Below are 15,257 nucleotides of genomic sequence, written 5' to 3'. Positions count from 1 at the left end.
GTGAAGTTCAAGTGTTGGTGTGCATACATAAAGCTTTCCTGGAACACAGACGTATTGGTGCAATTCTACCTTGTCTATAGTTGCTTTTGAGCCACAACACCAGAGTAGAGCACTCCTAGAGCCCACAAAACCTGAATATTTACTATCTGGCCCTTTGGAAAAAACTTGCCACTCCTGCTTTAGGAGTAAGAACCCAGGTTAAGAGGCTTGCTTGAAATACTTCACTTAAAATAATTGAGCTGTAACTGGATGATGGACATTAAGGAGGGCACGTGATGTAGCTGAGCACTGGGTGTTATATAAGACTAATGAGTCACTGACCTCTACCTCTGAAACCAATAATACATTATATGTTAATTAATTGAATTTTAATTTAAAAAAATAATAATTGAGTTGTAAAATTTAAAGGTAGAGCAACTTTGAAAACCACCGTGACAAGTTCCCCCACTTGACCGTGTTAAGCAGAGGACGCCAGGGAGTTGTGTCTTGGGTTCTCCTTTCAAAGTTCTGTGGGTTTCTTGTTGGCACTGCCTTCCAGCTGAACCCAACTTTCAGATAGTTGCTGTGAAGTTTTGTTTAGAAAGCATTGTAGCAAGTGTACAAAGCTTGGTAACAACTTCTTTATAGTGGGGATACCCGCCCTTCCCTGTAATGGACCTCCAGAGGGCCAGATCTGTAGGCCCCTTATAGACCACTAATTCATAAACACATTGTAGCTGGCCGAACTCCTTGGAGCACTGAAGTATTTGCTGGGTGTGAGGGAGGAGGTTGGTATTAGCTAATAAGTGTTTCCAAAGTAACCCTTCAAATGGAATTTGTAAAAATGTGTATTTTTTATAGTCTAGCAAACAATAACGGGGGGACAAGGAGAGAGTGGAAATCGTTGAATTTCATCCAACAGCTGATTTGACAGAACTCAGTTGTGGTGCTTCATTCGGAATGCCCAGTACTCTGAGGGAGTTGGTCCTTTTTAAAAAATGTATTTGTACAGACCGCCTCAGGAGTAAAGCAGCTTTCCCTCAGAAGTGGTTTAGACAAAAGGCAGTTGACCAGATTTTGGGGAGGAGACATTTGAGGCCACCACCTGAGGCTTGGGTGGCTCCTGAGCTCTGCACGCCGGCAACAGAGACCACCATGCTCCCATAACCCTCTCCTTTGGACCAGTGAATGGCCAGGAACCAAGTGACTCCCCGTTTTTAAATGCCATGAAGTGAATCATTTGTGCTTAAAAAGCAAATGAGTCTTGATTTTCTCTTCCCCTAAAAGATGGAAGTAACTTTACTAGAGTAGAAGTCACAAACTGGAGATTGTGTGACCCTTCCAGCCAGGCTACCATTTTTTTTTTTTTAATTGAATTAGTTGGCAACATTTAAAAAATTAGATCTAACGTGAAAATGCATCTGGAGCATTTCTTGGGCATTCAGAAGACCTGGAAACCCTGGGTCTTGTTCCTGAAGGCAGCATCACAGGTGAGGCGTGTGATGCCCGCTGCGCCCCATTCTTTCGCAGCTCCCCAGGCTCCCCCTGCGCGCAAGCACGCACACCGTGCTCATTACAGAGGAGCTATGACGTCACAACCAGCAGTACTAAACGTAAAATGTATCTTCTTTTTGTTTTTGTTTTTTTTTATCTTGCTTTATTCTGGAAAGTTTAAAGATGGCCCATCAGAATATATAAAGTACATGCTCTAAATATAATATCCATGAAAATAGGAAAGAAAAACAGGGGCAGGAAGGCAAAAAAAAAAAAAAACCAAGCCCCAGTATCAGGAATGTTCTTTGGTGGGTGTCGTGTCACACATTTGGCTCTTAGCTTTTACGAGCAGACTGTTGGTTCTAGACTTCATGCGCGTGGGACAAGAAAACACCCAGGGTGCCCCGGGGAAACAGTGACTATTCTGTGAACTGAGATCAAGTGGAACTCTCTTTCAAGGACCATCCCAAAGACAATGCTGTTTGTTCTAAACATACACTTGTGATAAATCTTGTTGAGGAAGGAATGCTAATAATTTACTTGTGCTTTATGTCATGTACTATTCTCACCACTTAAATGTATTATTTCAAGTGGTCCTTATAACAAATATATGGGGAGGGCGACTAGCATCCCCATTTCACAGATGATGAAACTAAGGCACAGAGGGACTGCATGATTTGCCCAAGGCTGCAAAGCTGGACAGAAGAAGGCGTGGAATGCAGACTGGCTGCAGAGCCCTTGCGCTAACCCACTGAGCTATGCTGCCCCTCAGAGATGGCACCTGGAGAAACCAGTGTGGTGCCCCGTGAGCTCTTGGACGTCCCAATGTGTAAAGGCTAATATCGAATAAGGAAAGGAGGGCACGAAATTGAGAAGGAAGGCCAATATGTAGCGTGAACTTGAGAGGAAGCCAAATCCAGAACAACCCAACCACAGGCCCCTAAATAGGCTTTTAAACCACAAAAAGGCCTTTTGAAACTGCTAAGGAAAAGAAGGAAGAAGGGGATCCGCTGCTCCTTTACACAGGGGGACTCAACCAGGCTGCCTGTCGGAATCACTTACGAAGCTTTAAAAAAATACAGAGGTCCGAGCCTCACCCCCGGAGGGTCCAATTCATAAGGTATGGGGCGAGGTCCAAGTGTCCATGTGGTTGCACTTTGGGTTGTTTTTATTTTTGCTTTTTAGGTATTTTAATCACCCGGGGCTCATCATGGCATGTGCCCTCCTTCATCCCCACCACCTATTTCCCCCATCCCCCCACCCACTTCCCCTCTGGTCACCATCGGTTTGTTCTCTATCGTTAAGAGTCTGTTTCTTGGTTTGTCTCTCTCTCTCTCTCTCTCTCTCTCTCTCTCTCTCTCTCTCTCTCTATTTGCCCTTTGTTTGTTTTGGTTCTGAAATTCCACATATGAGTGAAATTATGTGGTTGTTGTCTTTCTCTGACCGACTTATTTTGCTTAGCATTATACTCTGTAGCTCCATCCACATTGTTGCAAATGGCAAGGTGGCATTTTTTTTTTTTTTTTTATGTCTGGGTAATATTCCATCATGTATATACACCACCCCTTCTTTATCCATTCCTCAGTCGATGGATACTTGGGCTGCTTCCATACCTTGGATATTGTAGATAATGCTGCTGTAAACATCAGGGTGCATGTATCCCTTTGAATTAGTGTGTTTGTATTCTTTGAGTAAAAGCCTAGTAGTACGATCGCCGGATCGTAGGTTAGTTCTCTTCTTGAGGAGCCTCCACAGTGGTTCTCCACAGTGGCTGCACCCGTGTGCATTCCCACCAGCAGTGCACAAGTTTTGTTTTTGATGCGTAGGCGGGATGGAGAACTACTGTGTTAACCAGTGACAAAAAGCAAGCCTGTTATTTTGTCTCTAACTCTTCCCCAAAGGGAAATCTCTTGGAAATACAAAGATTAGGGCAAAAACCACTAAGAGTGAACTGAAATCCAAGGGAGGTGAATTAATGAATCACATTTCATAGAGATCCCCAGGGGAGCTAAGGTGTGCCTGGGCCAGATCCCCGAACAATGACATTGAGTCTCTGAGGTGGGGCCGGCCTCACTGTTCTGCAAAGCTCCTGGCGATCCAGCGTGCAGCCCCTCGCTCTAGGCCCAAGTGAATTACATGCCAGGTCACTGAAGAATCCGCTATGCCCACTACTTGGTAAATTGGATTTGATGGAATAGAGCAGCGATACCAATTGATGGAGATGGGCAAATAGTATCCCTGTATGCAAAAATACAAAAAATGTGGATTGGGGATACTTGAGTTAGATGCTATAAGAGCGAGATCTAGAAGTTTCTCTAAGAAAATAGCTTGTGGACACTTGAGGGGCAAATGGTAATCACTTGGAGCCAATTAACTTCATTTCTAGACCAGTAGACCAGAGAAATGAGGCAGGCATTATGTGTCCTTGTTCCAGCAAAGCAATTGGAAGTCTCCGATATCATCCTCTTGAACAAGACGGAAAAAGGGACCATGGCTGGTCAGTTCACAGTGGATTTAACAACAATGCCCCCCCTCCCCCCCAGTGTGCTGGCGGACCTGTCAGCTTTGCAAGAGGGCTCTGTAGGGGCAGGTCAGAGGGCTCAGAGCCTGAGCCTGCCTCACACAGCATTTTCATACGTGTGTTAATGGAGTAATGGGGGGCATGCCAGTCATGTTTTAGGATGACACAGAGCCAAAGGATAGAGCAGAGAAGATGGATGATAGAATTAATGTTATATTCCCATAGTACTTCAGAGTTTACATGAGCTTGACTTACATGCTCTCCTAGAACCCTCCGCAAGTGAGGTATATTTATCATCCCTCCTTTCTTGGCCACAGACTGAGATCAGAGAAGTAAATTACAGAATCGTTATTTATGGAGATTTCTCGACAAGCCAGAAATAAGTACCAAAATAAGAAGAAATCAAAGTTAAGTGTAAAGGATTACATTCGGATTCAAAAAATCAACTTCAGAAGGTTGACATTTGTATTCGTTTCCAAGGCCTGCCTTGACAAAGTACCACCTGGGTGCCTTAGAACAGAAACCTATTGTCTCATAGTCCTGGATATGAGAAGTCTTTAATCAAGCTGTCAGCAGGGCCATGCTCCCTCCATAACCAAGGGGATTTTGGGCGGGGGGAGTCCTTCCTTACCCCATCAGCTTCTGGTGGCTCCAGACGTTCCTTGGCTTGTGGCAGCATCTCCATTTTTGGGGTGGCATTCCCCCTGTGTCTCAGCACTGGGGCCTCTGTGCAAGTCGTCTCTGTGGTCAAACTTGCCCTTCGTATAAGGACACCAATCACATTGGGCCGGGGCCCGCCCTCATGACCTCATCTCAGTTTGATGACATCTGCACAGACCTTATGTCCAAATAACGTCCCATTCTGGGGTACTAGAGGTCAGGAATTCAACATGTCTTTTTGGGGAGACACCGTTCAACCATAATAGGGTTACGTTGGATCAAGAACACTAAGAGCACCAATGATTCATCACAACTACTTGAGAAATGATAATACATCGATACTATCTTAGACATCAGTTTAACTTGAGGGTTCCCACCAAGTGGAAGGTCATACCACAGCACTTGGCATTGCTCAGACCAGAGTCAGGAATTGAGAGGTCCGCTGTGGCCGCTACATGCTAAGGAGGAGGTGGATTCTAAAAAGGTAGGGAACCACTGACGGCTCAGAGCAGGGTAGGTGCTAGAAAAGGTCCATGGGCAGGCCAGTGCCAGATGAGCTCTGTACATCTTGCCCTGATTTCTATAAAGAATATCCGAAAGTGTGACTTGTACTCAATTAACAAATTTAAAAGGGAGAGAAAAGGTTGGAGGATTATGTTTGGAGAAATTTCTGGGTAAATGATCGTTAACTTGAAATTCTGTTCCAACCTTCATTTTTGCCAGGCAAGACACTATGCAGTTACACATTCTTTATTTCATTTAACTTCACATGTAGGCATGTGTATATAAAACATAGACACGTGTACTCTGTTATTTAGAATGTATGGTATAATGAATACATGTGTGTATGCAAAGATTTGGTTCATTGATAGTGAGCAAGCATTCTAATTATTTAAATTCTTGCTTTTCCTTTTTAAGTATTTAAAAGAGCAAAGTGGAGCTTAGATAAGACTATTGACATTTCAAAGCTAGGAGGAATTTGGGGTTTGACTGGTACGGTGAATGAAATTCGTTCAAGCCCATGGATGTTACGTTCTGCCGTTGGGCAGTCGGTACCTTCCGCGACCTGAGAGGAGACTGTGACACACAGGACATATTAGAAGGGGCCACGTGCGTGACCCAGGAAGTGCCGTGGGAGCTGAGAGGGGCTGAGATTGGGTGAGGCTGCTGTCAGAGGGAGTTGGAACCTGACATGGGACCTGGACAAAAAAAGCTGGCTTTGGAGACCGTGTGGAGCTAGCCTGCCCCTCCCCCACTGCCCCCCTTTGGTCGTGCTCAGGGATCACAGTGACCTCTACCTGTGCTCTTGTCATGCCAGGCAGAGGTAAAGAGCTGGGCAGGGACCAGCCAAGTGGCCACATGAAAGCCAGCCCCACGCCCCAGCCTGTGAGATTAGGGAGCTTTCTCTGTGCTTGAGAACAAAGTCATCTGTTGATCTCCTTGTAATCAGATGAAGACAGAAGCCAAAATCGCTGGCTCCTCCAAAAGCTCGTGTTTATGACTTCTGTACAGTAAGTGAAAGAATTGCACCAGCCAGACAGGAAGCGAGCCATCAGGCCGCCGGCCCAGGTCCATGCCAATGTCCAAGCACTAGCACAGCAGGCCGATCCCCAAGCCCTCAGCCGCCTCTGGTGAGTTAGAAGGCAGGCCCAGCAGCTCTGCTTCTCAGATGCAGTTTCTCAGAAGGATCTGGAGCACCCTGTAACTGTTTCCATAGGCTGCCTCACTCGCCTCACTGCAGATACCAGAGATGTGCCCTTCCCTGACGGCTGGCCCCGGCCTCTCAACTCCCAGCCCTTGTCTCCGAAGGGGTGCTAGCAGGGAGGGGAGTGTCCTTTTCTTCTAATAGCAGCCACAGGGTAGTGACATCAACTCCCCTTAGCCCATCCGTCCTGATGGAATGGTCCCAAACCCTGGTTGAACCTGTTTGTGTTTGTCTCATTCCAGCCATCAGGGAACCCCAGGGCCCCGAGCTGACCACTGCTCAGAGAGGAAACCCCACGAACTAGGCCCAAAACTACCTGTTTCTCTGGGCTGCCCCGCTCTAGGCCCCTCCTGAGTCAGGCGTCGGCCATCTTGCCCCTTTGCCTGCGCTCCCCCAAATGAAAAGCCCCTCTGGTGCAGAGCTGCCAGGGGTCCTGAATCCAGAGCACTTTACTGGCTGTGGGTATAGTAGCAGCAACAGAAGTACAATCACCCCTTTTTCAGCAGATACTTGTTGAGCACTCACTGTTTGCTGGGCCAGGCGGTAGGCTGGGGACAGAATAGGAGTTCAGCCCAGTCCTTGTCCCCAAAGCTCACAGATGAGTCGAAAGGAGGACGATCCATGCGATCCGTGCAGTGATGAGTTAGGAGAGATGATGGGGCCCCCATAAGAGGCCAGGAAGGGCAGGAAGGCTGCTTGAAGGGGGGGCGTCTGAGTCAGGATGGGCAAGGTGAGAAGCTCAGCTGGGTGATGAGGACGTGGGGGCAGAAGGTGGGAATGGGAGAGGGGGTTCCAGGCCGAGGATTAGCTGTGCAAAGACTTGGAGTCTAGGGAAGCCAGTGAGTCCAGAGAACCTCATGGTGCAGCAGGGCCCAGAAGAAGTAGGCAACCAGGTGGGGATGAAACCCTGAAGGGTCTTAGAAGTAGAGGACTATGAGACCCGGGGGCTTTTCCCAAGAGCTGTCTGGTGCCATTGGAAGAATCTCAGTCTCTGGAAAAAGCCCTGAGATGTTCAGGCAGACCCTGGCTCTGCACTGGTTCAGCATTTGGAGGCAGACAGAAATGTAAGGCTCAGTCCCTTCAAGAAGCATTGGCGTCAGTGGGCAGATCACACAGACTGTGTTGGGTAACAGCTAAGCTGCACATGATGTGCCCATGGCCCACAGTTGCTAAGATTTGGAGGATGCATTTATTGGGTGCCCATTATATTTTGGGGTCTACACTAGGCACCTAACTTCTGACATCTCACTGAGTCCTCAAGGCAACCTATGGAGTTCCTGTTACTACATCCATTTTACAGATGAAAGACTAAGTCTCAAAGAGTGACTTCACACAGAATCATATAATCAGGAAGGGCCAGTCCCAGGACAAGAAATCAGCGGGTGCTCACTCTCCTACTCCATGTTGGAGTAGGGACAAGGATGTGAGAAGGGCTTCATGGAGGAGATAAGGTCCGAAGAGGTCCCAGGGTCACCTCTTAGGCTCCACAGTGTGGGCTAAGAGTCTGACATTTAGATTTTAGGAGAGGCATACGGGATGACCAAGGATCTAGGTAAACAGGGAGTGTCTCTGAGGGTTTGCCCGTCTGAACCTTGGAGTTGAGTCTTTTGCTTGCTGAGAGGAAGGCAGCAGCTTTTCAAAGAATAAAATCAGTAAGTAAAGGATATAATCCCCAATCCCTCTTCCAATTGGAGGATGCTATGCATGCTGTCTCCATGCCATTCATAGGGGATGGTGTTTCCCAGAGATACCTGCTTTGGAAAACTTCTCAAGTGTCTAAGGTTAATAGGCATTGCACATAGTGGGGATGTTGGCTTTTTGAATCGGAGTTGAGTAACGGACATGCACCTAAAATGCTTCCAAGGACTTGGAAGGGCCTGGGCCAGGTTGCATAAGGGGGTGGGTGAGGCAAGTATATTTTTCTCGAGAGCTCTTGAAGAATGGCGCAGTCACTCACATGCTACCGAGGATTCTGTGACCCCTGGAAAGCCCAGAGCTGGGCTAGATGGCTCCACAAACTAGTGTGAAATGGAGCTAGAGGTCCTCTGGGAAGGACATCCCTGGCTATGCTGACTGACCCTGGATCCCTGGTACTCAGTCAGAGGGTGATGATGCTCAGACATCCTGTGGAATCTAGCTCCACCACCACACTCAGCTGAGCTTGGGAACCAAAACCAGTTTCCATGACTAATGGCCACTCAGAACTGAATGGTGAAGCACAAGCTGTAGGTACACAGGGAGAGCCAATGCCAGAGCAGTTCCAGATTTCCCAAGCTTCTCTATACACATGCTCCCCCTCGTGCGTGACCGGTGAGAGGGAGCCGGGAAGGAGGGGTCCCCGCTTCCATAGGTACTGGAGACCCAGGCACGGCCCACCCTTGGCCATGTTACAAAATGAGTTTTCCTCGCGCCCTCTTCCTTGCCTCTCTTCTTCACCCCTCTTCACACACCTCTTCTTCTACGACCCCTTCTGCTGCTCTCCAACCCCTCTGCCCCCCCTTGAGGACATCTCTTGGTCACCTTCTGGGATGATGCTCTGTGCTTCCCAAGTCACTCCTCCCCACCCTGTTCCTCCTCCTAGACTCATTTTACCACGCGCAGCAGGCCCACACTCGGCAACCCCTTCCTCAGTCCAAGTGAATCCATCCTTCCTTGGACAGAGATGTTCAGAGGAGGCGCGTCATCACACCCTTTCCCCTGGCACCGACCCTCCCATGTCACTATGGAGATGAGCTTGGTACTCCTCTTGGAAGTCCTGTCCACGCAGGGCCCCCCTTTCCTTCCCTCTTGTGGTATACACCGCAGAGGTGGAGACCACATCATCCTCCTGCCCAGGAGCCAGTCCTTCCTGGTAGAGGTGACTGAGCCACGTCTTGGCTTCCCCATCTCAAGGGCAACACGCACGTCCCTCAGTTGCAGGTCCTGTTTCCATCCGTTGGGTTTTCTGTGCCTCCCTTCTGTCTCCCCTCCAAGGTCTCTGGGACATACTGAACCATGCAGCTCAAGCCCAGAGAAAAGCCACCAAGCAGGCCTGATGGGTACTGAAAGCTTCACTTATCCCTGCTCCGTGCCGTCCGCCTGATTCTGATCTCAGCCTGGGGTGATCTGCAGACACGCTCTCCCGCCAAGCCCACCCAGCGCAGGTCACCCATTCTTGCCCCGACCCACAGCCTCTCCTGCCGTGCTTGCCCACTGGCCAGCCCTTCTGGCTCCGTGATAGCCCAGCAGCCTGGCCTAAATGTCTCCTGGTGGGCTTCAACCCTTGCCCTTGTCTTTCCATTTCTGTCCAGCTCTCCAGACGCTCCACGCACGTGGCATCATGCAGAGACCCAGATTTGACTCTGCTCTTAATTAGTCAGGTGACCCTGCTTGAGTCAGCAGATCTCTGTGAGCCCCACTTTCTTCGTGTGTAAAATCAGGCTTACGATACCTGCCTGTTCCAAGGACCAAATAAGGAAACGAAAGGGAAGGTGCTCCGTAAACTATAAAGCCGCCCTTCCCAAACCGTGTCCTGCAGAACTCTGCTCCTAAGGGAGGTGTTGAGAAGCTATTCAGGAAAAAAAAAAAAAAAAGTTTCACGTCAAATTTGAGGAAGGCTGTCCTAAACACAGTGAACCCAGTTTCTTGACTCTAGGACGTCTCAGAGCCTTTAATCAGCCAGTGTACATGGCAAACCTCCAAGAGCCGGGTGCAAAAATAGCTTTGTCTCAAAACCACTTTTTTCAGACTACTTATTAACGTCTTTCAGGTCACTTCATTTCCACAGAACAAAGCATATATTAATATTATTCTTCCTACAAATAATAATGTGAATCTTTCCACAAGATCTGTCCCACCATCCGGGTCACTAATCCTGGGGAACACCAGTTAATCAGCACCTGGAGGAGTAGAGCAGGAGCTCCTTCAAGCCTCTGGGCATTATGCCGTATACCATAGGGGAGGGGGGCTGGTGCTGAAGGCCCCGGCGGTTGGACTCGCCCTCCCTCCCTCCATCCCCAGGCTGGACTCTACCCCAGGCGGCTCGGTGAACCCATCATCCTGTTCTCCATCTTCCGTGTTCCTACCCCACCCCCACCTTTGCCCCATCTCTCTCCCCGCCAAGGCGACATCTTCCGTCTCTACCAACATGACTGTAACTCATTCTTCCAGCCCCAGCCAAGTCCCGACTTCTCCATGGAGGTTGTTCCAACTCTTGCAGTGTGTGTTTGAGAAGGGAATACTGGCTCCCAAATTAACCAGAAGTCCCAAAAGGCAGCGAGTATGATTTACACTTCCAGATTTTCTCCCCAAACCAGGAAATCCTGGTTTGATTGCTGCCCTCCACAACCACGCGCCCCCCCCCCCATAGACCATAAGCCCTACTTTGGGAACGTGAGCCTCCCAACCAGGTATGGGTCCTTCTGAGCTGGGGAGTCATTGGTGGGTTTTTTCCCATGTTCATTCACTCAGTAGATGCTTCCTGTAGGGAACCCAAGGCTGAAGAAGACAAGGCCCCTGCCTTTAAGGAGCTCTCGGTCAAGACAAACACACAAAACTCATTGCAAATAATCATAGAAATGATGTAGGAGCGCAAAATAGGGTTCTGAGTGGGTGCAGGTAGGGATGGAGGCAGGCTTCCCAGGAGATGGTCCCCTCGGCCCCCACTCATCCTCCTACTTAGAGGATGTGCTATGGAGCAGACTTGGCAAGGTTAGGCAGGTCTACCTCTAGAGAAGAAAGACCGCTGGGGACTCTGTGGGAAGGAGATTGGAGTGTGTCCCCTGGGTCACAGGGATGGAGGTCTCGATGGGGGAAGGAGATTTGAGTGTGTCCCCTGGGTCACAGGGTTGGGGTGCTCAGTGGAGACAGAGGGTTAGACTAGGAGGGGCAGTGTGAGATGAGAAGTCTGCCTCCCACTCTCCCAGACACACACCCCCCACCCCCCACGACAGCCTGGGGGAATCCCACTTCCCTGCTTTTCCATCATCCCCTCTCACCTGGACTCATTCTTCCTCTCCAAGTCCTCTGCCACCTCCTGGTCCTGGGGCCATCCATCGTGACACCATCGGAGCAGCCCTGGGTCCGCTCTCAGTAGCCAGCAGCCTGTTTTGGTGAGAGGCTGGTCAGTGTGATGCCCAGTCCCCATGGGGGGCCCCGGGGAGGAAGGTCAGCCTGGAGTCAGTGCTTTCTCTTTTCTTCTCACAGAAAACCAAAAGAGACGTCAATAACTTTGACCAAGACTTTACCCGGGAAGAGCCAGTACTCACGCTCGTGGACGAAGCAATTGTGAAGCAGATCAACCAGGAGGAATTCAAAGGCTTCTCCTACTTTGGTGAAGACCTGATGCCCTGAGAAGCTGCTCCAGGTGGAGTTTGGTGATGCTGCAGGAAGGGGTGCCGAGAAGAGTCCGATTTCTGGAGGCTCCGAAGGCCTTGAACTGCTTCTCCTGTTCTCCAAAGCCCCAGTCCCTCGTCTACCCTCTATTTATTGCGTTCCCTTATCCCGGGCCGGCTCCTCCCTCTTCTACCTGGGGACCAGATGGCACTCTTGGTCCTTGTCTCAGCAGTCATTTCGAATCGCATGGGGTCGGCGGGCATTGTTCGGTCTGTCGGCAAGCCTGTCTCCCCTCCTCGGGGGGCTCCGGGCAGTGATGCAACTTCGGTTCTTTTCCTTCGAAGAGCAACAAGAAGAGCAAACAAGAAACCCCCGGCTCTGCTGTCGGACAGAGGGTCCCGACAACTGTCACCTCTCATCCCCCCCCTGCCCCCCCACCCCCGCCTGCCATCCTCTGCCCTTCTGTCCAGGAGAGACGGGTGCTTCTCCAGCCTGGGGGTGGGTGCCCTCAGGGCATGCTGTGAAGGAGACAGCCGGCGAGATGCACGGGTGGGCTCCCTGTGTCAGTTTGCTCTGGAATGGCTCATTCGCCTTGCTTTGGTGTTAGCTTTGGGGCATGCCAACATTGTGAGAGCATGTATCTCGTGGAAGAAATCCCTCTTTGTAGAAAAAGAAATTTGATTTTTGAACTCTATTGACATGTGAAAAATATATTGGCAAGTTGGCTTTCTGATTGGCCAAAAGATATAAATTCCAATATTAATGCAGGTAGCTATTAAAGGGCTAATATACAATGAGAACCCAACCGTCCAAGGTTGATGCTCTTCACGCTTTCGTGGCGCATGGGGGCTGGATGGATCGAGGGAGAAGGAAACAAGGAGCGCTCCTCATTCTTCAAGTTCTGGCTGAACACAGAGGCCACCGTGGCAATGGCCCAGACCCTGAGGTTCTAGTCAAGCTCACTCCCAAATTCTCTTTCCGGTTTCATTCTAAGTTCCCAGCACACACTCTATTTATTTCCTGCAACGGCGTGTTCCTTTTGCACACTTCTGCGAAAATGGTAGTACTACTGTGTCGTGGTCTTTAGACGTTACACGTGTGAAGTGAAATATGAAATCTCCGCTCTTGAGACAAGCAGAGTGAGGCTAAATGGGGGTTATGTGGAGGGTATCCAGAGACGGACGAGCGACTTGTGTGAAAACTGACAACGTGGCCGGATGTACTTGGAGTTGTGCTACTGTGTGCCATGCCAGGGCAACTCATGCGGACACGATCTCATGGATGTGATGTTACCTCCTGTAGATATTGCTAACAGTGTTACTTTCTTCGATTTCCAAGAGTTCTCTGTGGCTGTGTGTATATGTTTCCTGGAGGTCATTTGATTATCTATTTTACCGAACTGATTTAGCAGGGAATGGAATCCATTCCAGCTGTTGCACGTGGATTTCCCAGCCGCCCCTAAATATATATACTTGTGAGTGGCAGAGTGGCACTAATGAAGCTTTTTGCCTTTTGTACATTTGAGATTTTTGTATATAGTGTTTGCTGCAAGCCTGTGGAATTAATTCATTGAATTTAGAGGTATCAACTGCTGCATGTTCAGGCATATTATAAAACTTTAGTCTATGAAAGAATAATTATAATAATGTCCAGGTGCAATACTCTGTAAGCATATTGGTTCAAGTTACCGAGAGATAAGGTGTGTTTCTTTCTTTCTTGAGGGCGGGGAGGAGTCCTTTGTATTGTTTATTTCATTTTGGTTTATTTCAAAAGATGTAAACATGTATTAAGCTATATTAAGTCTCACAAATAGTTCTCCTGTGCTCTATTATGCCCTGATAGAGATGGGGAAGGGAAAGGGATGTTTTTGATGGTGGTTTCAAAGCTGGGACAGTGACTAGCTCGAGCCCCTAGGAAGTTGGTGTCCATATTTGCAGCTGGCCGGTCACAGCCTTTGTTACTAACGACGACCTTCAGTTCTCTCTTGTTTTTATTTTTTTTAAAAACTCAGGTGTAATTATTATCTGTTCTTACGATAATTTCAAATATTATACTATATCAATTTGTGTGTTTGGCATACCAGTGAAGTGATGAAGAACAGTAGATTAACTTAATTTATCTTCGGTAACTTGACATACTGGGGAGAGACTCTTCTGGAGTTGAGTACAAGCACAGAAGCATCTTCATGGTGGCATCATCTCATTTTTTAAAAAGAAGACATGACAAGACCGCCCATCATATACTCATGCATCACTACTGCTCTGTTTTTCCTCTGCTTCCATCACCACGATGAACTTGGAACGACCAAGCAAGCTCTACCTGCAATGCCAAATGGCCTGCACCAAGGCCTCGGTGGTGTTCCCTTCTCAGAAGGGCTTGGGCCCTTCCCACAGGACAACTGGCATTTTTGCTGGAAGGTCAAACAATACATTCCACCCGGCAGCTCCAGGCAGTCATTCGTGGGGTGTCTGGCCCAGAGATGCCCCCTTTCAGCACCAGAGCTGGGCTGGCTGGGACGCCCCCTGCTTGGGGCTGGAGCTGACCAAGTTCTCACACGGGCAGGTTCAAATCCCACGTCGTCTATAGAAAAAAAGCTTGTGTGTTCCTTGAACATTCTTTGTCTCCTTTCAGTTTTCACAAGGGTTAGGAAGCGGACACACGGTTACATTTCTTTCTAATCTATCCAGCTCTTGAGTGCAAAAAAAAAAAAAAGCCAAAAAAATACATGAAGGATAGCTATTCTCCTGTGTTCTCTCATTATGGACTTCGTGAAGTGGAAACATCATTTTTTTCCTCCAAAGGTGAAAAAAAATGCATTCTTGCTTTAAAAAAAAGAAAAAGCTAAAAAATTACCTCTTTTTAAATTATGTGCAAAATAATTCTGGCTAAATATAAAATGTATTCAATTTTAGGGGTTTTTTTTGTATTGTGATGCTTTATTTGTACATTTTTTTTTTCCTTTCTGGATGTAATTTTAATCTCTTGCCATTCATTAGTGTTATTTCATTGTAAACATTATTGTGCCAAATGTACTGTATTCAAAAGGATGTGAATGTGTATTGTTTCAGAACCTAATAAATACAATGGCGTTAAATCTTATTTCTGGGCTCCACTGAGCATTTTTATCTCCTTTGTGAGGGTCAGGGTCGTTAGAGATTCCAAATTCCAAAACCTAGACATGGTTTCAGCCTTCCCCTTGTCCTTTGAAGATGCAAGAAGGATGCATATGGCCATATTGACTCACCCCAGCCTTGCCTCTAAGCTTCTGGGAATACCACCACAGGGATGGAGGGGGCCTGAGTAGATCAGATGTGGCTCTGGGCGGTCTGGGCATGGAGCGAAACCGCCCCATCTGCCTGGGAGTGTTGGAAGATGGGCAAGCTAAGCAGGCAGCACCCGCGTTTTTGTCTTTCTAGAGAAGCAAACGCTGAATCTCCTTGAAGCCAATGCCCATTCAAGCCTCGTCAGGACTCAGGTTCTGATTGGCCTTTCAGAACTTCGGGTCTCTGGAGTCCAGGAAACTCCTCCTAGACTGGGAGCCTCTTGCAGGCTGGACCTGGAGCACGACTGACCACTGGTGCTCAG

General features: G+C 48.4%; 1 protein-coding gene across 4 annotated transcripts in view; it reads left to right on the top strand.

The window, feature by feature from the left end:
* The window catches only part of PRKCE (protein kinase C epsilon), a 474,803-nt gene extending 460,032 nt beyond the window's left edge, over positions 1-14,771 (top strand). For 3 of the 4 annotated variants that reach the window (XM_027621307.2, XM_027621310.2, XM_027621309.2), the window contains one exon: positions 11,544-14,771. In XM_027621307.2, the coding sequence (XP_027477108.1) occupies positions 11,544-11,690 (147 nt within the window). In that variant the 3' untranslated portion in view covers positions 11,691-14,771. The remainder of the gene's footprint in view (positions 1-11,543) is intronic. The other variant, XM_027621308.1, reaches the window with a different exon arrangement.
* Positions 14,772-15,257: the final 486 nt, after the last annotated feature.

Source organism: Zalophus californianus, chromosome 8 (genome assembly GCF_009762305.2).
Source record: "Zalophus californianus isolate mZalCal1 chromosome 8, mZalCal1.pri.v2, whole genome shotgun sequence".
Lineage (NCBI taxonomy): Eukaryota > Metazoa > Chordata > Mammalia > Carnivora > Otariidae > Zalophus > Zalophus californianus.
Note: the sequence above shows the minus strand (reverse complement) of the source record. Positions and strands in the feature narration are given on the sequence as shown.